The following is a 22100-nucleotide window of genomic DNA, read 5'->3' on the forward strand; positions in this document are numbered from 1 at the left end:
CATCTCTGTACCAGTCTCATCCAGCCACATCCTTTAGATCCAAACTGGGACAAAACATCTATCTTAGTGCACTTCACAACCAACGTGGCATGGAGAGCATCTACTGTGCATTATTTATATTCTTCATGATCAGTATATATTTCTTCTGGATTATGTAGTTTTATAGATCCAAATAAAGTTGTGTATAACTCCTCTATATGCAGATTATACCAGTGAAGAACTATAATTGTAAATTCCCAGCCTCAAAACAAAGCTTTTATTTTTACCGATCTTGAAGAGTGAAATGCAGGGCTTTTTGTGGGGAACGAAGCTGTACCAAAAAATACTACAATATTCAAAGTGCACTTTTTTTTTTTAATAAAATACTATCATGTTCATATCTATACAAATAATTATTACAACTATTAAACAAAGTATTACACTTAACAATAGAAATCTCAGAACTCTGAACAAGATCATGGTTTGGAATATTTACACCTTAATGCAACACATTTGTAAAAAGATGTCAAAATAAACAGAACAAGATCTTATTTACAATTGGAAGATGATGTTCCTGTTCATTCATTATAGATTTCTACTGCAGAGTTCCTTTTTTTCCATTACAAAATAGTAAGGACTTTCCACTGGGGCTGTATCCAAGTAATTTACAGCTGTATAAAACAGAAGCACAGCAGGAAACTCTGGACTGAATATAAATAATTTACATTGTGGAGGGCAACAGCATCTTTGATTAATCTCGCATGGCAAAATCCGTATTTGCTTCCCTTCTCACAGTGAGCAGGCAGGAACAGGGGTAGAACCCACTGTGAGCTTGGTTGTTTCACATTTGTGACTGCTGAAACAGCAGCATATTGCAAACTTCGAACCTACTTGTAAAAATACTTTCAGTGAGGCAGAAAGTAATACTTCTTTTTTCCTTTATCTCAAAAAAACTGGTATCAGCAAATCATAAATGGCTTCTGTGTAATTAAGCAGGGCTTATCTGCAGAGAGATGATGGTTTTGTATTGTAATGACCAAAAACCTCTGCTAAATCTCTCGCTGGTTCAGAGTAACTTGCTTTCAGTTTAACCAGTGGGAAGAAAGCATTGGTGCTCTGGGGTTTTTAGATACACTCGAGGGATGGCAAAGGCAGTAGGAGGCTGAAAACAGTCACACACAAACCTGTGTCTGTACTGGCCCTCCTGGCTGCTCCCTGTGCTGGATTCGGGCAGTGGGAGAGGAGAACAGCAGTAGCAGATGATAACTTCGCTTGAGTGATGATAAAGAATGGCACTCCTTACATCACTATTTCAGAAAACACCACAAATTTGAGTGATTTGGTATAAGTAAATTCAATGCTACTTTGTCTTTCTGGTCAAAGTGAGATCATTATTGAAGTGATGAGCATGGAACTTATTTGGGGAACTTAGTTCTCACAGCTCTTAGCACAGCTGCCTACACTGAGTCGTCCAGAAGCAGATTATGGCATGAGTTTGTGACCAAGTCCTTGAGCCAGCACTGCACAAGTACCTCCGAATAGGTGAAGAGACGACAGGAGATCAGAAATAACGAAATGACCCCTTTTCTCCAGCCATGCCCTGCCACGTGATTTGTTTCCTGTGACAGCACTATAGTCACCAACCACAGCAGCAGCAGCGCAGCTTTAAAGTGCAGTAGGAAATCTGTGCAAAATTCAGGAGGCTCTGTACTAGCACAGCATATTTTTTTATTTTTCAGAGAGGTGCTCTTCCACCTGGGCAGCAGTGTAGTGACTGGAGCAGGAGCTAGAAAGCACATTCCAGTTAGGTTCAGCCACTGGCTCAAGTCACTTCAGTTCTCAGTTTCCATAGCTGTTCTTAAATGAGGTCCTTTCTCTCAATGAAAAGGTATGCAAATGTTAATACATTACTACTTTACTGCCGGCTTTCAACTTAGTCAGACTCTGCTCTTGCTCTCCTGGCCTTCTTAAGGGATTAACCAAGGACTACACTGGCACTTGTGCCATACAGCCCTACAACGTTTGCCATTGTTCACTGAAGTCATTTAGGCCAAGCTGAAAGCCACAGACACGCACCATGTGTCAGCTCTGGCGGTCCCACCCTTGAGGTAGTTCTGAACCTTTTCCTTCTGCTGCTTATTTTGCTAAATTAGGCAGCACTGGGTATTCTTCCTTTCTCCAAAACCAAAACAAAACCCCACTTTAGTGTAAGTAACCACTAAAAGGGTATTATGGAAGGGAAAATGCCATTGTCAGGCTAACAGATTGCAATTAAAACCACAAAATATTTTCTAAATACATCTTGAAAAACACCGGAACTGTTAATTGCCAGGTAGTTCTTAGAAGAAAAAGATAAATTCTTGGTGTCATAGCTGTTTGCTGAAGAAAATGTATTTGTTTCTTGATTTGTTATTATACAATTATTTGATCTGCAAAACTTTTGTCAACCTTTCCTTCCACCACCACCCCTCTCCACCAAACAAACAAAAAAAGCATATATCAAGGTAAGGTGAGCCATCTTAATGTCTTACCAACCTGATACTTAAACACAACAGCTTCAATGATAGGGGAAAGGAAAGAAAAAAGAAAGAAAAGTTGCACTCAAAGGTTAAGATGTTGCAATACACCCTCTACCGAGGAGCAGAGCCCAAAGGTCTGGGAACTGGCCCGCAGTCAGAAGCTGAAACCCCAACCTGTCAGCGTCACAAGCTCACCTACAAACCTAAATATAAGGAGCTGTGCCGTGGCCTGGTCAATGTGGAAGTGATTAGTTTATAGTGAAGAAGAAAACTAAAACAACTTCATAATTAAAAAGCAACAAAAATCACTTAACATCTAATTTCCTCTCGTTTAATGTGAAATACCCAGTCTATCCATTGTTCTTCCTAAAGGCATTTGAGCATGAACATATGAGAAGCTGAAACCTGTGGCAAACCCACAAATTCCTCTTAAACCAGGGGACCTGGTCAGACCCAGCATTCAAAGACCATCTTGGACAGTGACTTAGACCAAAAGGCTGCACAACAGAGCTGATGTTTCATGTAATTAAATTGATCTGAAAGCCAGTCAGCAGTGGAAATAAGAGAATTTGGAGAAATGTGTTTATATGAAGCTCTTGCAAATAGGGCTGCCTGCCTTCCTTGTCATAGCAGTCTTCTGCTCCCACACCGACTCCACAGGATCACTTAGCATCACTTATGGCACGTAGAAAGACGCACACTGGTATGTGGTTGAACTTCAACAGAAATTGCCATGTTCAAATAGAGAAGTGAAATGATACTTCTCCATCCTGGTCTCAGCAAGTTTCAGAAAAAGTCCTGAGAGGGATGACAAAGTAGTGTGGTGATTATGCAGGAATCACCATGCCCTGTCACGGCAATGCAGGGTGCAACCCTCTAGTAAAGACTGAGGGTCAGTCATGTGGTAATTAATTTTGAGCTGCACACCACAAAACAGTGCAGTTCCTGCCAAGTTGCTATAGTCTTTATCTCACTAAAATGCCTGTGTTGTGATTACCTGCACTACAGGTATCCTGTGAACAAGGTCGTTATTTTTTTTTGTCTTTGTAAACAGAAAAGGGGCACATGTAAATTAGTGAACCAGTTACTGCCTCTCCAGAAAATTATGCTCAGCAGACACAAAAAAACCCACACGTCATAATCACGACTGATATTTCCTATTGTGAATACTCAGGATTGCATTTAACCTTGATAGATCACCAGTAAAATTAATAGCAAAATCAATATGAAGGAATAAATATGTAGAATAGAATAATAGAATAGAACAGAACATTTCCAGTTGGAAGGGACCTACAAGAATCATCTAGTCCAAGTGCCTGACCACTTCAGGGATGACCAAAAGCTAAAGCCTGTTATTGTCCAAATGTCTCTTAAACACCGACTGGCTTGGGGCATCGACCACTTCTCTAGGAAGCCTGTTCCGGTGTTTGACCACCCTCTCGGTAAATAAACATTTCCTAATTCCCAGTCTAAGCCTCCCCTGGTAGAGCTTTGAACCATTCCCCCATGTCTTATCAGTGGATCCCAGGGAGAAGAGCTCAGCAGCTGCTCCTCATCCCCTCCTCAGGAAGCTGCAGAGCCATGAGGTCGCCCCTCACCCTCCTTCTCTGTAAACTAGATAAGCCCAGAGCCCTTGGTCGCCCCTCACAGGACATCCCTTCCAGCCCTTTCACCAGCTTTGTTGCCCTCCTCTGGATGCATTCAAGGACCTTCACATCCTTCTTCAATTGTGGGGCCCAGAGCTGCACACAGCACTCAGGTAAGACGGTACCAGCACTGAATACAGCGGGACAATCACCTCTTTTGAGCGGCTGGTGATGCTGCGTTTGCTGCACCCCAGGACAGGATTTTCCCTCTGGGCTGCCAGGGCTCACTGGTGGCTCCTATTGAGCTTCTGTTGACCAGCACCCACATCCCTTTCTGGGGGCTGCTCTCCAGCCACTCTTCTCCCAACTTACACTTGTGCTCAGCATGATTCCATTCCAGGTGCAGAATCCAGCATTTGGCTTTGTTAAATTTCATCCCATTAATCATAGCCCAGTGCTCCAATATACCTAGAACCCTCTGCAAGGCCTCTTGTTCCTCAAGAGAGTCAACAGGACCTCCAAGTTTGGTATCATCAGCAAACTTGCTACTGGTGCATTCAACTCCTGCATCTAGATTGTTGATAAATTGAATAGAAGTGTCCCTAGAAATGAACTCTGAGCAACACCGCTGGTGACCAGCCACCAGCCAGATGTAGCCCCATTCACTACAACCCTTTGAGCTCTACCCTTCAGCCACATCTTCACCCAGTGTACCACGAACCTGCTCAATTCACAGCTGGACAACTTGTCCAGAAAGATGCTATGAGGGACAGTATCAAAAGCCTCACTAAAATCTATAAAAACTACATTCATCGCCTTCCCTTCACCCACAAAGCAGGTGACCTTATCATGGAAGGATAGCAAATTAGTCAGAAAGGACTTTCCCTTTATGAGTCCATGTTGACTGTGCCTGATGATTGCTTTGTTCGTTATATATCTTTCAATAGTAGCTGGTACAATCTTCTCCATAATTTTTCCAGGAACTGAGGTTAGGCTAACAGGTCTGTAGTGCTGTGGTTCTTCCCTTACAACCTTTTTCCAGATCGGAATAACATTGGCCAGCTTCTTTAGTACTCTGGGATGAATCCCATCAGGCCCCATGGACTTGTGAACATTCACCTAACACAACTGGTCTGTATAAGCTTAGAAGCTCACTCCAGTTTTCAAGATGAAGTACTAGAATTTTCCCAGCAGAGTATGTGGTATTACATGAATGCCTGGAATGATGAGCAGGATTAACACCTTTATAGAGACCTGGAAGCTAGGGCTTAATTTTTTTTTAATTTGTTTTGAAAGCCAAATACAGTGTTAGACACACACTGGCATTTAAAGAGACCAAGAATGGCTGTCTTCCTTCCCTCCTAACGGTCTGGACAAGTGTGTAATGCACAGCATAGCTGCTGTTTCAGTTCCTCTGTCTTTATCATCCACAACCCACAGAGCCACTCATCATTATGGAACTCATTCCACCACTCAAGGCAGTCCCATCAGGATCTACTGTGCTAGGAAAATCAATTTGATCAGACAGTGTCATCAGCCAACACCCAGACCTGCAGTGCACTTAGTCGGAGTTGAGGATAGACTGTCATTCCCAACCTCCCTGCTCTGCACAGGCCAGTTGCTGCCATTCAGTCAGTAACTATACTTTGACAGCCCACTTCACAGCCAAAATCAGACCAGATGCCTTGCTTTGAAGTAAAATAAATATCTATTATTTTTAAGAAACACAGAGAACTGATGCACCACTTAAATTTAATGTCCAATGATAAGCTCCATCTGAATTAAAAAGTGATTCCCAATTTGAATCAGAACAGGAAAACAACAGACCCCAGGTTACAAGGGTGGAGACATTGTCAGGATGGACTACAGACTCTTTTGTGCTAAAGCCTCTTTACTTTCCTTGATCAGTGTAAAAGGAAGTAGGAAAAACGAGGCCTGGGCAGTCAAGCTATGGAAAAAAACTTTCAAGTCCCTCTTTGTGGGTCCTGCTCTTGGAAATGGAGAAAGATTTTCCCTCTGCTTTTCAAAGAAAAAAAAAAATCCCTAAAAAAAAAAAATCCAAGGGAGCCTGCTCTCCCCTAACCCCACCACTAGGAAAGGCACCGGGGAAGAACCTGTGACAGGTCCCAGGAGCAGCAGATGCACTGGTGGGCAACACACAAGGGTTTCAAGCTTACTCTGCCCAGAGAAGATGCCATGGAGCAGTTTTTGCCACTCCTTAGCTGCTAAAGAGACGATTATATACAAGGAAACCTGAAGCTACTACGGTATTTAACGAATCAAAGGCAGAACGTTATTTCCAAACACATAAAAACTGAAGACAAATATTTCTGCCTCGTTTGAAAAAAAATCACACTGCAGAACCATTAAATAAATAAAACTTACCTAGTTCTTTCCTTTCCTTTAAAAGAAATGGAATCAAAACTTGTGAAAGCTCTGGAGACTCAGCCAGCCCACGCATGTTCACTCTGTCTCTCACGCACATACAAATGCATCCCCCCTGCTCATGGTGCTCAAATGGCAAATCTTTGTGGTGTGCAGTGTTGCAGGTTTGACACGTTCACGGTCCTGCAGCCACAATCATACGAGTTTGGACAAAAGGTGCATTCAAGTGCAGAGTACTGATACTAACTCAGGTCCGATCCTGTCAGCAACATTAAGTAAAAACTGTGCCCGCAGGGATCTATCTCCACTCATTTTGCAGGATGCCACAGGCTCAGCCCTCCTCCCATATGCTGCCTGGTACAAACAAATAGCTGTCACTCACAGAAACCAGAAAGCTGGTGTTCGAGCATGGGCCAAAGAAAAGGAGAGGGGGAAGGGGAGAAAAAGACATTAAGAAAGTGCCAAACAAGGTACAAAACCCACCCTGAGGTAAATCGCAGCATATGAACAATGAAATGGCAAAAAATAGGAGTGCTGTCTCTGCTGACTACACCAGGAGTTGTAAGCTACATTAAAACATTGACCAAGTTCAGCAGTAAGTGAAGCCATTGCCAAAACAGATCCAAACAAAATTATTCTCATAAACGGATAGTCACGGGTTAAAGAAATCTGAATTTTCTAATCCAGTATTTTTAATTGCTGACCAATGAAACACATAGTAATTTTTGCTGGATAAAGTCAACCTTAAGTCAAGTGTGTGTGAGAAGCTTCAAACAGACAAAAGCTGCACAACAAATGTCTTTATCAATTAACACTGAGCTAACACAGACTTGACTTTGTGTTGAGGTTCCTGAAAATATTTTACTAAAGAAAGAGAGAAGCCCAAGCCACTTCAAGTTCGTCTGTAGTTTCAAGTAAACACATCAGAAACAAAATGAAACCTGTAGCATTTGTTTCCTATCTGCCATATGGACGCCCTCTTTCCTTTCTTTAACATCCACATATTACTGAGTGTGGCCCTTTCCCTGGAACAATCAGACATCAAACTTGATTGTTGGAAAATCAACAACCAATATTTGCACAGCTCTCAATGGTGCATCCTTACTGTCTACTAGTAAGCATTGCTATAGGCACTGGTGCTTTAAAGTTAGTAAGGTGGATGGAAATGCAGTGTGTATATAAATACAAAAAGTACCCATATACATACATTTAGGCAAATAAACAGTGAGCTATGAATGGTCTCTTCAGGGATGCCAGTAAGATCCACTTTCTTCTTCTTAAATATATAAACAATGCATCAGACGAGAAGTCAGTCTATCAGTTTTCATACAGCTGAGCTGCAGTCATGACCTAGAATATGGCTTATATTGTGGGCAGGTCGGTTTGAGGACTGCTTGGAAGAATCTGAAGCAGATGTGTTTGCAATGGAAAGCAAAGGCGACATTGCTGAACCATCTGGAGGAAGAGCTGTGGCTATTTCTGGAAACAAAGACGTCAAGTTAAAATTGGATAAGTGCGATGTGTTGGTCATGTGCATTGGCGGCATATCCGGAAGCAAAGGAAAACTTGGCTGCGCAAAACCAACAGGCCTGGGAGGAGACAAAATGGATCCAAATCGATTGTTCAAACTTCCACTACTCGGCTTCTCTGTGCTTGGGTTAGGAAACATTTGATTGGGAAAGTAAGGGATAGAAATGTCATTGGAAAGGGTAGGGTGGGCAGGAGAGTACGGAGGATAGAAGGATGGCAGCGTATTTTGAGGATCAACCGGGATTAGAGCTGGTGTTCGAGTGGCACTAGGCTGGGTGACTGGTGGGATGAAAGAGGTATTGGCATTTATCGGTGGATTCATGCCACCCTCTGGAATAAAAGGGAATCCAAAATTCTGAGAGAGAGTATGTTGGTCAGGGGCTGTGTTATCATTAGACACTTGAGGGCCATCAGACATAAATCGGACAATGCTTCCTCTTTTTTCTATCGCAGACTGCTGGCGCCCAAGGATCATACTGCCACTGGTGGACAGGGGAAGATGGGGAAGACTAGGGTCAAAGACATTCCCATGTCTTTGATTTCCAGATCGATTCCTTTCTGGCTGACGTATTTTAGAACCTGCATTATCTTGCAGAGGATGCCTTGACCGCTGAGTAACTGAAGAATTTGGCTGACGAACAGACGGTTGCCCTTGCTCGCCATTTCCATGAGAAATGGCAGGGTGAGGGTGAGTTGGCCTCACAACTCCATGCATGTTGCTAGAAACGGGTGTATTCATGTGGCTCTTAGTTCCATGACTGTCTGTCATCCTCATGGGATTGGACTTCTGCACAGAGATGTTAGGGCTTGTATTGCGGCCCTGAATATCTCCCGAGGAAGAAGAACTTGAAAAAGGAATAGTCAAAGAACTGTTTCTTGTGTTAATTGCACCAATAGACATGTCACAGCTCTCCCTACTCTGGCCATCACCATCTCTTCGGATGTGGACACTCTCCCGTGCTGGGGGACAGTTGTACTCAATTGTGGACGAGGCGCCGCATTGTGTGTTCCTTTGATGTTCTGAGATTGATCTTTGGCTTCCACTAACTTGATCTCCAAGATGAGGGGCAAGTAAACTCTGCATAAAGCTTTGGTGGCATGTGTTTTCATTTTCCCTTGATGGCAGGGTATTTCCTGCTGGAATACCCTGTACTGGCTGGTAGGGCAATCTCTTCTGTCTCTCTATGGATGTCCCAGTATTTTGACCAATTCGAAACGCTTGTGACTGCATGCTCCTGAGGGATGACACAGAATTACCAATTTCACTGTTTCTTGAAGCCTGTACATCGAAATTGCCTGTTGGTTGTTGATTGGGTCCAGATGGCTTAAATGTTTGACAATCAGAAAGCCGCTGCACATCTGATCCAACTGTATGGTCGACAGATAAGCGTCCCTGCATATTATGAATGACCAACCCTTTATTTCTAGAAACATCAAGGTAGCTTCTCATTTCAAGCTGGTCAGAAACCCTAGGGCCTTGAAGAGATATTCCTATCCTCTGTTCTGAATTAGAGGGCGTCTTCCCAATGAGCGCCTCTGCAGAGTAGCTGGAAACTCTATTTCTTTCTTGCCTATGAGGGGTGCATGTCATATCTGATGGTCTGGTTACGATACTTGCCTGCGACACCATTTGCTGCTCTAAGCCCCTTGAGGTCATAAGTCTCTGCATCTGATTGTGGCCTGACACATGCTCAGAAGCTGAGCCTTGCTGTCTGCTGCTAACATCTTGCTGCTGTTGATGCATAATATCCTGATTTATATGGCTCTGAGGGTGGTTATGATGGTTTCTGCTTGTTGCAGGATTTTCACAGTTCTTTTCAGGCTGAGAAGCTCCAAAGTGCTGCTGCATCTGCTGCTGCATTTGCTGGTGGTGAGGATGAGGCTGACCACCTTTTTGCCGTGTCTGATCACTTCCGTGGTGTTTTTGCTGTAGAGAAAGTTGTGTGGCTTGTGTTCCCTGGATGAGATTTCGTTTCTTTTGCATCTGCACCTCCTGCTGTATTGTTCGCTGTTGGTGGACACCATGGGGTTGAGAGTGGACTGCGTTTTCCCCATGAGTGACATGGTGCTGCAGCTGATACAAGTGGTGCCTTTCTCTTAACTGGCCAGCCTGCTGTTGCTTTAAGTATGGATGACTGCTGTGAAGGTGAGATATGCCTTGAGCAGGAACATGTTGAATTGGCGGCAAGTGCTGCCCTGCCTGGCCTTGCTGCTCTGAAATTGATGGCTGAGAAGCACATTGAACTTCAGTTTGTCTCAAAGCTGGTGTTACAAAGTTGCTGTTAGATGGGAATAATCTGTTAAGGCCATCGGTGTGCCCTTGATTGCTCACTGATGCCACTGAATTGGATGAATTAGGAGGAATCTGACTGACTAGCATCTGTGTTTGATCAGCAATACTCTCTGGTGTTTGGTTCATCAATGCCATCCCTTCCAGCCTTATGGGCGTTGTCTGGCACTGCTTTTGCCTCTTTGCTGTAGAAAGCAAAAGGTCATCTTGAACAGCCCGCTTGGCAGAGTCCTTGCGACCTTCATGATTTTGCTGCTTTAAGTGTGATTCCTGCAGCTGGGGAGCCTGCATGGTGCTTGCCCTAATAGCATTAAGTTGTTCCTGAGCATACTCACTCATCATAGAAGGTCCTGGAGACTGATTGACATATGTGCTAGAGGGAATGGAAAGGCCAATGGTTGCAGGGACACTTGCTGGGTCTGAAGACTGGGATAAACTCGAGCAACTCACAAGGGGATGGACAATTCGACTCTGGTGTATTAGATTATTTACACTTAAACTGGTTATGCTTGGCGACTGGGAAGTGGAAATCTGCAAAGAAGTGTTTGATGTTTCCACACCTCCTACAGAGCAGCTTGGCTTTTCAACCTGTCTATCAACATTTGCTTGTACTGTATCCTGAGCATTGAATTTGTTTGGTGCTGCTTCCAATGGCCCTGCATTGTTTTCTTTCACTTGTTGAGGCTTAAAAGGCTGTTGCTCTCTCTCCAAAGGTGCAACCTCTGTTGACTTAGAGACAGCATCCCTCACATTAACCTGTATTCCTCCCCCTCCACCCTTCTCCAGGTTTTCCTGGTCAAAAATCGCTCTTGCTGCAAGAGCTACAATGTCAGTCTGTTCTGAAAATGTGCAGCTGTTACACGTACTGGTTGAGGTGCTGCTAGTAACGTCTTCTCTGGTGGTATCTGGCAACATGGATGCAACTGAGAAGCCTCGACTGCTACCAGAGCTAGTTGACATTGGGGAGTCTGCCTGCCTGCTAGCGATAAGGGAAGCACCCGCTACTTCCTGATCAGAAATGCAGGAGTGATGCTGGGAGAGCGTGTCACCTTCCGTGTTCATTAGCAAGAGTTCCTGCTTCTCAGGCAAATCAACGTTTGATTCTGCTGATTTAGAGTTTTCCATGGAAAAATCAGAATGCTCCCCCTGAACAGTAAATGAAGAGGTTTTTTCTGCAGTTGTTCTTTCTTTCGAGAGATCAGACAGCATTTTGGTTAGACCCTGTCTTTCTAATAAGTCTGTGTCTTGCATTACTACTGAGGAATCCTGCACAACACTGCAGGACTCTGAAATCGTTCCTGCCTTGGAAGTATGACCTGCTGTGCTGCTCTGTGCTGCTGATGTCCCAGCAACCTGAGAATGTGTCACATGTGCTTCGGTAGGAGAGGATGTTAAGGTGCTGAGGGGTTCACAGGGTTTGGGTGACTCCGATGAGGCAGAGCTGGTTGGCAGACGGTTTTGAGACCCAAGGGCCTGCTGGTGAGAAGCAGCATCTTTGACAGTTGGCGGGGTAAGGGCCAGCTGCTCTGACACCATGAACGTCAGTGGCGAGGAAGCGGGCGCCTCTGCCGAGCTCGACTCAGGATCAGAGCAGGTTTTGGCTGCCTGTTCAGAGCTCATACTCTCTTTGGAACAACAGTCAGAAACGCTGATGCCACTTGATGCTGCTACACCACTCGACTGAGATGTTGCTAAATCTTGCGAAGCTGCTGGAGCGTTTTCAAGCAGCCCCTCGCTGTTTGATGGCTTTGCCACCACTTCCACAGGAGCACAGTCCACCTTCCCTGCATCTTCGCAAGGAACTGCTGGACAGGACACTTTACTGTTGACTGCTTGGTGTTTCTTCGTACTTGGCTTTTTGTTTGCCCTTTTTGATTTTGCACTGGATGGCAAGCCAGCAGCCACTTTTTTTGGGGAAGCACTTATTGAATTAGATGCACTAGTTAGTACTGAAGCCTCTGTGGGTACTGAAGATGCCACGGAAGTGGGTAAAGACACACAGTTAACTGTGGCAATCTGGTTATTGACAGTTGTGGGATTGGTAGGATGGCTGAGAGACAAATGTAAGCAGCTCTGTCCAGCCATTTGTGATATGCTTTGATTGAGGTTAGCTAAAGCACCAAACGTATTGAGGGCAACATTGGTATTTGGGTCCTCGCTGGTGGTGGGCTGAATAATTTGCAGAGGGGCTTGATTTGAAGCTCCAGATGAAGACATCACAGGCTGCAACGCAAAAAGCTGCCCATTTAATGAGATCGTTTGAGGATGCTGTTGATTTGACATTGTAACTGAAAATGTTTGCGTGGAGCTAGAAGATGGCAAAGAGGATGGTCTTGGTAATATATGGACAAGGTGTTTCCCTCCAAAGGTCTGTGGAAGAGAGGCATTTTGTATGGAGCTGCTAGAGTTTGCAATTGCAGTTGGCCCATTCACAGGAACTCTTACAGAAGCAGAAGGCTGAGCAGAGAGGAGGGGGAGAGGATTCTGGTTAGCGGCTTGTATAATTACAATTTGCTGGCTAACGTTTTGGCTGGGAACTTCTGCTCTCACAATTGGGGGGCATGGCACAGGGTTTGGAGGCTGGAGAATGATGACATTCTGGTTTGCTGGCGCTCCTGTAACAGCTGACACGACTGGCTGAGCCATCTGAATCACCTGCATAGCTGAATTTAATGGAAGGATATTTCCTACAGCCTGAGTTTTAACCTGTGGCTGGCTGATTAATGGCTGCATAGGTAAGGGTGGGCACGAGGGCAAGGTAACTACAATCTGTTCAGCTGCCTGACCATCCCCAGGCAGAGAAGTATTCAAACTGATACTTGTAGTCAAAGGCCTGCTGTGAGCAGAAGATACAGTACCAGCACCATTAACTGGCTCGTTTAATAGTGCAGTCATTATACTGGAGGGCGCTTGGCTTAGTGGCTGAACAGTATTTCCCGCTAGCTGCAAAGTTGTCCACGTGGTCTGTGTGTTTCCAGCTGAAGGCATCCGTGTAAGGCTACTCATGTTTTTCAAGTCTGAAGTGCCAACACCTGAAGAGCCTGAAAAAGACCAGCAGTTCTCTAGGGGACTGGCAGGCAGAGTGCTTATTGCTGTTGCAGCCTTAACTCCTTCTGCTGCAGAAGTTGCAGGCATTCCAGCACTACTGCCTAAGTCTGTACTTTTGAGAACGTTTACAGAGGAAAAACTATCTGCAGTAGACAGTCTCACAGATGGCACACAAGCTGTGTCTGTGGTTGAAATGACACAGCTTTCCTGAAGGTCAGTCCTAGAATTGTGTGTATTTGAGGAAGTTGCATTCACCTGTTGAACTTGGGTGGCTTCTGTGGAGGCACTGGAAGGAAGGCTGATTCCCTGCAGGAGTGTTTTCTTTGTTAGTTTAGTGCCCTCCTCATCATTCTTACTTTTGGGGATGTTTTGATCATTCTGTGGTGCGTTACTTGAAGAACACCGCAGTTCCTGTTCTGTTCCAGATTGAGATGCGCTCTGTGAGCTGGCAGTAGCAGCGGCAAGCACGCCTCGCTCGTTCTCAGAGGTGGAAAGCTCAAGAACATTCCCTGCTGGAACTGCCTGCGTGGAGGCCAGTGTCGAAATGGTAGTTTGTGACCAGGGCTTGTTTTCTGCGGGGTAAACACCAGAAATTGTCACAGGAGTCACTAGGTTACAAGTTCTCTGGACTGGCACAACATTGGCTGTTTGCTTTTGTAAATTATGACCAACGTTAAATGTTATTCCCTGGACGGATGCTCCCTGGTTATTTCCGTTGGGTTGACTCCCATTTGAATAGACAATGATGTTTTTTTGAACCTGATCACCAGGAATAACAACTGAGACCTTTGAATTTTTGAGATTTCCCTTCCAGTGGATTGTAGGGTCATCATACAGGCAAATATCATTTGCTTTCAGTAGTTCAATGTATCTCCCATTTTCCTTCTGCAGTTCATCCAGCTGTTTCCGGAGTTTTTTAATCTCTTCAGCTACAAAACAGTGAGAGCACTCCATTACATCAGCACCAGCACAAATATTAGGTACTACGTTACCACATGACTCGGAGAATAAATACTACTGAATGTATTGAATGTATTGAAATACATTGTTACTAGCACATGCTCTCTTAAAATGGTTCCCATAACATAAATGAAGACTCTTACCCTGATAAGCCTCTCTACTGAGAGGGAAAGCGAATTAACTTCACAGACCATTCCGTTACCAATAGCAGCATATGCCAAATTATTTAGTCAGAAAAAACATCAGGACTAACTCAGATTAAACTGAACACTAATCAAATTGTTTAATTATGAAGGAAAGATGAGCACACTATTTTTTTTCTTTTCCTGCTCCTTTGCAAGCACTGCAATTGTTTTTATTTAACTGATAATCTCATAGCTTTCCAGGACAATTAAGTTTCATTACATCTATAAACGATATGCAAAATTAAATACAAAGCACTTACGTAAAGCCACAAAATACGGCAATGCCCTTGGAGATAGCTCACCTAACTAGGAAAATCATTTAGGTTTTTCAAACCCAATTACATCAACAAGATAAAAATAAACTATTTAGAATTCCATTATATGGGTAGAAATAAAAATCACAAACTGCAACGTTAGCTCTGAGATTATTTCTGTCATACCTCCATCACTGTGTTTTTATGCATCTGTTCAACCAAGTTTTATATGCTGCATCGTATTTTTATAAAATAGGCTTTTATCACTTCCACAGCATTTGAAAGGAAAAAAAATAGCCCTACAAATGAAGGAAACTCTATATTTTTGATTTAAAAAAAAATCTTACTTAAGTTTGTCAGAAATAATTCTGGTCACTACGGTAGAATAAATCAGGACAGAATCTATTAGATGATGTTGCATCACCTATAAGCTCTGTCATTACTTTACATCACAACGTGATTGCTTCATCATCTCATAGCTATATGCGAGAACCTGCACTTGGGTATTCTGTTGGCTTCTTGTTTCAAGCTACTCTATGCCGCTGTATGTCTTGGGATTCCCAAGGCTTTGTTGTTAGTCACTGCTAACAGACACACAGCAGAAGTGAGTGACAGAAATTCTAGAGCTTCCAGCAGTGTCTGTACTTACCCTGCTCATTGTTCCCTCCATTTAACAGAAGTTCATCATTCTGTCTTTTCATTTCTGTTATATACTTAAAGGCCTGATCCAGGATCATGTTCTTGCTCTTTAGAAGAAAACATACATAAAATTAGGAGAAAGGTCTGGCATTGGTAGATCCATTAATGATGAGATCGCACTTACTCTAAGAGGTCTTTACTTTAAAAATGTGCTAACTTGAATGACTCTCTGAATATTGTTGGCTGGGCTTTGTTTTTGTTGTTGTTTCTATTTTTTGTTTGTTTGGTCTTTTGTGTGTGTGTGTGGTTTTTTTTCAGATGAACCCCAGGTTTTATGAGAGATACCGACCCTAAAATGCCATGAGCTTTTACAGAAAAACATTTTCAGTGCTGGAGCTGACATTTTCTGATGCCTGAAGCTAGATACTAAGGCCACAGAACTTGAACAGCAAGCATCATTTCCTGATGAGCAGCATAAAATTCCTGTTCACTAAGAAACATACACATCACATGACATTTCCAGGATACAGCCTTGTAAATATTTTATGAGGAAAGAAAGAAACATGGAACAATTATCCAGGGAGGTATATGCATAATTTTGAAAGTAATATACTGGAGAATACTGGAAGAGAAAATATGCCATAACCTCTCCACCATCTTCCTTTTATGAAACTATGCTTATTCTGCCTGCAATACCTTTTTATCACTTCTACATTTCTTCTGCTGTTCTATAGGAACAGTCTTCGCTGTAGATTGATCTGTCTTGAAAAAGATGCTTCTGTGCATCAGCATCAAATAATTTCTCTTGCTTCATCTTTCACAAAGACAGTGTCTTAAACACTTTCAGATAAAAAGCTCAAAATCTGCCTAATTACATTCATGTGGCCCTGCATTTAAAAAAATGAAGTATATTAAAAATAATTTTTGAAATACTAATAACTACTAAGATTTTTGAGCATATTAATTCAGACAGTTTTGCCTTCTTCCTAAGACAAACAGCAAAATAAGTATTTATACTTCTACAGACAAGGAAACACAGAAGCATTTTACAGGAAACTTGTATGCACCTCAGAATGGACACTCACCTGCTTCAGTGCTGGAGAGCAGGGAATGAGTTCTCCGATTCTGTTTATCCCAGCATTAATCTTCTTCTTTCGATGTCTCTCCACTAAGAAAAAATAATATGTGCTCTGTCATTTGGTTGAGCAAGTCAGCACAACAGCAGCACAACTAGTACCAATGTAAAGGCTCATAAATACATGATTTCATTATGTATTGGAACCCTTAGTAACTTGAGGGTGGAAAAACTCCTCTGAAGTAAGCCTCAGCTGTTAAATTAATACTGAATGGAATTAAGAGCTGTAACATAAGCACCAATATCTTCAAAAGGTGAGGATGTTCTGGACCCCTTTGTGGAAAAGAAAAGTTACTGCAACTCAAAATTCAGGTTTTGGTAACATTTGCTACCTGAGTTTCACGAAATCCTTTCACAAGGCAGATAGATCAGCTTTAGGCATAAAGAAAGCAAATGAACCAAGATTATGGAAAGAATCAGTTGCAGATTTGGGAAGGAAATCAAAGTCTCTTAAATACTAATGTCAGGTCTAACACCACAACAGAAATAATTCAGAATTTATCAGTTTTCAATCTTAATTTCAAATTTATATTGATGGAGCGTCCAACACTGAATACAGCTGAAGCTCTAGGTATATGGTATATATCAGTTACTCTTCTATGTGTTCAAAGTTCTAGCTGTTCTGCAAGGTCTAATTATGATTGGGAGTAAATAAAATATTTAATAAACAGTATTTCCAGTGAATTACCAGTTTTGGAGAAGGTCAGGAAAGGCTTCACTTACACTTCACTAGTGCCATCATTTACCTCTTCACAAGGCCTAAACACTGGCACAAAGGGTCTACACTACAAGTCTAACAGTATAAAAATCTTTGGGCATGTTTTTTTCAGACAGTATTAATCCACCCACCATAGTCAGTTATTTCAAATATAGTTCAGTCTCATGTAGCTAATTTTTTGACTGAGATTTTTTTTTTTGGTGTTCTATGTGAACTAAAACTATTAGATGTCATTTGCCCAAAGAGCCTGAAAAAAAGAAAAGTTTTGTCATGGCTTTGTCAAGATTCAAATCAACATATCATTTGTTCATTGTGCTGGGTATCACCTTATGGTTTGCGCAGCTTTTGGTGGCACACAGTGATTCAAAGGTGAGTATATTTTATTGTGCTCCTTTACAAAGGATATACTGATTTAATTTAAACAGTTTTACTTCAATAGTCTGTCACTTCAATTCACAGTTTTCAAACTACTAAAATCTTTTTTGTTTCAGGACAGGCTGGTGGTGTTGACAGACAGGCCTAAATACACTAAACACAGCAAGGTAAGTCTCTTCTGCAGGAAATTTACCATATAAATCAGACCAGCTTTATGTACATTAAAACACATGATCCTTGGGACTAAATTTTTACATATCTTACTAATACATACAGATATCACAGTGGCTGTGAAGTGCTATTCCTTTGTTTTCATAATACTTTACATGCTTTACTGAGCTTGTCCAGATATTAACAACTAAGCAAGCTACAGGTCTGGAGGGAGCTGGTCCTCCCATGTTGCAGAGTTCAGGCCTGTAGATAAACACTTTGGAAAGCGATTGGCAAGTAAAACAGGAACTGAGAATTAGAATGAGATCAGCAATCTTAAAAGTAAACTTGATAAGACGATTTCCTGATACATCTTAATCCTTAAGAAATCGGCCACACCCTGGGCACAGCCTGACAAGCACTATATTCCACAGGCTTCACATGGAAACTACTCAGTCGTTTTTCCAGTTGGGTTTGTGAAGATCACACAGTAGTGCTGTTTCATAAAAGAAGAACTGGAATCAATTTCTTAGGATAAACCAGGCCCAAACCTGTCAGACCCTTTCCTAGTCTGTATTTCTGCTGCTGCTTGCAGAAGATGCCACTGGAGCTGGACACTGACAGGAAGAAAAGGCCACATGCTGCCCAAGGGACACGAGGCCTGCAACATACAGACGGTATTCACACATATACCGACATCCAGGTGGGTGCCTCAGGGACAGACTACAGGAATATTTCTAATTCAGGGAACTTCTAAAGCTCTTAAGTTGGATATCCACCTCTAATTTGCTTAAGTGTTTACCTCTTTAAGAGAAGTGGGTATTATTTGCATGTCAATGCCTGTGCATTTATTTTCCTTTAGAACCGAACACAAATTGTGTACTTCTTAGTTTACTAGCACTGGAGAGCCAGGGGCATGGTCCTATTTTCACACTTGGGCTACTGTAACCTTGTACTGCAGAAAACAGCAAACTAAGAGACCAGTCAAGATACCCTTCTGCACAGATATGCTATGCAAGGGCACAGAAAGTTCTTTGGTAGGGTCGGTGTTTTTGGTGTGATAAACTCCTACAGAGGAACCTTCTCCATGCAAAATATATTTTACTAGTTCAAAGCATCTGTGCCTATTTCCAGGCCAAACAACAAAGCATAACGCTCCTACCTGCATTATGTGTCTCCCGGTTTTTCTTCCTGTGAAACATAAAGAGAAAACAGTGACATGAAACAGAAGGGGAAAAATATGCACACAAATGTTTATTTTATTATTTCCATTACAGCTAAAAATACTAAATATTATATTCTCCTCTGTGAATAAGAACACAATAGAAGTCACAGTCGCAAGGATTGGTTTTAGACATCAGTATTAAATAGTTTCAAACAAAAATTCTTTTGTGTTCATACTTCAATAAATTTCAGCATAACAAGGCGTAGTGTAATACCCCATTTGATTACTGTTACATGTATTTATAGGGCAGAGCTGGATTTTTATGTTTATGTTCAGCAAGAATTATCTAGTAGTAATAACTATTGAACAGCATCCAGTGTCCAGTAAGGCCACATATTAAAAAAAGAAGAACTAATTTCTGAGCAACAGCATAGTTAATTATTTGTTTGAAATGTTGCTTTTATATTCACCAGATCATTGAAACAGGAGAAAATGTTACCAAGCAAATTGATTTTTCCAGACATGTTACCTTCAAACATCATACCTCTGGTATCAAACAGTCTTCCTTTGTGTGAGAAATCAGAATTACCATTCCTCTGCAGTTTTCTTTCCTGCCTCAAAATTCTTTCTATGTGTAATTTGGGCATGTGAGGGTTGTCTTTGTTTTCAGATGTTCACCTGGAATTTCTGGACTGACAGCAACCAGGTGAGAATCATTGTGCAATGCTTTAATTTGCTTTGCTGGAAGTCAGTAAATCCCAAATGTGTACTCTACACATATTCATCGGATGTACTGCATACATGCAGTAAGCCAAATACTTTCAGGACATACAGTAAAGCAAAGCACATGGTTTTTTTTAAAAAAAATATTCCAGGAAAAAAAAAAAGTATTTAAAAATGTTTCTGTCCAGCAGCGCACTCCCAGTCTAGACGTTTGGATAGAGTATGCAAAAAGCAGAGTAGCATCTTCTGCTCTCCTTTTCTACTGTTACAGCACAGTCCAGATGCAACAAGGAATTTGAAGTGAGAATGCAAGATACATGTGGATGACACATGTGACTGCTATGGGGCTTGTATCCTTTACACTTTGAGTTGATACACATTTATTTCTGGTAACTCACCAAAAGTAGCGTGCATCTTAAAGTAATTTAGACAATTATTACAAGACAGTAATGTTACTGCAGGTGGTCAGACCTGGAGACATTTGCTAAGAAATAACGCCTAAAGATGAACATCTTCAAGTCAAATGCCAACAGAAGCCTGCACATCTGTTCTACAACTATGCAAGAAGCAATGAATTTTCTGTTGTTTGAAAACTTGCGCCACCAGGACAGGAATGCATGTAAAACATCATTTAAAATGGTTTCTTATTTGACAGTAAACCACAGTTCTCCCACTTATATCCAAAACAATCATCTGCCGTGCAGAACTGATCATCTAACCTAATTATGCACACGGATATAAGGGCTGGAAAGACTCAGCTGCCCTTTGATTCCCAGTACCAATACAGAATCCAAAATACTCTAGTAGTGGGGTAAGAAAGAGTCACAAAATCCACAAAAAAATTCTGCAGGGCTAATCAATGTTCTCTCTGAGCTTTTCTTAACATAAAAGCATTCCTACATGGCCACCTATCATAAAAAGTATGCTGTATTTAACTAGGGACTGAAGGACTCCCTTACCAATCAGGTATTAGATCAACATGCTACTACAAAGGAACAATAACCCAGAAAAGTTGTAATCAGCTCAGAGTAATTTTGTTACAAGTTTTGGTCATAGTGTTGCTATACAATCTCAAGATGTATTTGGAGTTCCAACAGAGATCTGAAATGCAAGATCCAGATTCCACTGGTAATTGATGAAAAGATCTAAATTACTCTGTCAAAATGAGTATAGTGACCCCTCCAGTATCTCCGCAATAATACAGACTGCAAGCTAACCTAGGCAGCAACACAGTTTTATACACATTGGCATAGGCAGAGTAATAAGCAAAGTATCTCCATTGCCTAGGTGGCCCAAGTAATAATTCAGCATAGGCAGTGGAAGAAAGAAAAGGAGTTTTGCAGACAGTTCCCAAACTTTTGGATCAGCCTTGGTCAACCCTCAGAACTTCTTGTCAAAACCTTTATTTCCAAACTTTTAGCTAGAAACTACATAACTGTGATGTGACTGCAGACTACAGAACTACAAAATAGTAATTTTCCCACAATAACTCACCGATGTTGCTTCTTAGTAGGTGTCTCATTCTCTGTCATCTCTGGCATGGTTTCGGAGAAGAGAGCCTGAAGAAAATTAAGGAAAGAATTAACAACTCCTTCAACTCTTCTGAGTTCTTAGAACATGACATTTGTTACATCGTTTTGCCTTTGACCACAAGGACAGGGCCATACTACAATGTATGCACAAGTCCATCACCTTGATGAAGAGCAGCTGGTCATGTGAGCATGAAAAATGATGTTACCTATCAGGGAGCTTTCTGAACCCCTGCTGTCTATGATGAACTGCTTTCCATTTACTGAATTACTTCAAATATAAAAACAATTACAATCCCAATTACTTTAAGGATGCAAGAAGGAAAACTAGAGTATATGATTGCTTTTTGATTCCTTCCTAACCAAATATGTGTTCAATTCCCGGTTATAAATAAAGCATGAATGCTAAGCAAAATACAAGCTACAAAGACATTAAATACAAATTTAAAGTGCTACAAATGTAGCAAATTACAAAACTTACTTGCTATTGAATTAATATACAGTTTAAACTGGCCAAAATTTACAAAATAGTTAGTTTAGATTATTTTCTTTCAGTTTTCACTCTTTATTTAGGAAGTGTTTCCAAACCTAATATTAATTTTTAAAAGAAAATAATTCTTCCAATCTGTTATCTTTGGCTGTACAAAATAATCTTCCTCAAATTAGTAAAGCTATTCCATTCTTCCATATGCAGCAGAAAGAACCTTTTTAATATGCAGCTACACATAGTCTGTAAAAGTACCAGCAGCCCAAATCTATCTTTCTCTTAAAATACTGCAGCAAGCTTATGCTGCTACATTGCTACAACCTCACAGTTCTTACTAGTTTTGTACACCTCATGTACTTAGCCATGATTTAAAGATAAGATCAATTCCAAGGCATAGATAATAACTACTCAAATGCTATTTTTTTTTCCTGTAAGACAGTGTC

The 22100-nt window shown here is 41.6% G+C and overlaps 1 protein-coding gene across 8 annotated transcripts in view; it reads right to left on the reverse strand.

Moving 5' to 3' along the window:
* Window positions 1-333: 333 nt before the first annotated feature.
* The window catches only part of USF3 (upstream transcription factor family member 3), a 32932-nt gene continuing 11165 nt past the window's right edge, over window positions 334-22100 (reverse strand). For all 8 annotated transcript variants that reach the window (XM_065851856.2, XM_065851866.2, XM_071814226.1 and 5 more), the window contains 5 exons: window positions 21136-21200; window positions 18916-18944; window positions 16461-16543; window positions 15386-15482; window positions 334-14266 (listed from right to left, as the gene is read on the reverse strand). In XM_065851856.2, the coding sequence (XP_065707928.2) occupies window positions 7794-14266; window positions 15386-15482; window positions 16461-16543; window positions 18916-18944; window positions 21136-21200 (6747 nt within the window). In that variant the 3' untranslated portion in view covers window positions 334-7793. The remainder of the gene's footprint in view (window positions 14267-15385; window positions 15483-16460; window positions 16544-18915; window positions 18945-21135; window positions 21201-22100) is intronic.

This window comes from Patagioenas fasciata, chromosome 1, assembly GCF_037038585.1.
Source record: "Patagioenas fasciata isolate bPatFas1 chromosome 1, bPatFas1.hap1, whole genome shotgun sequence".
In the NCBI taxonomy this organism is placed as follows: domain Eukaryota; kingdom Metazoa; phylum Chordata; class Aves; order Columbiformes; family Columbidae; genus Patagioenas; species Patagioenas fasciata.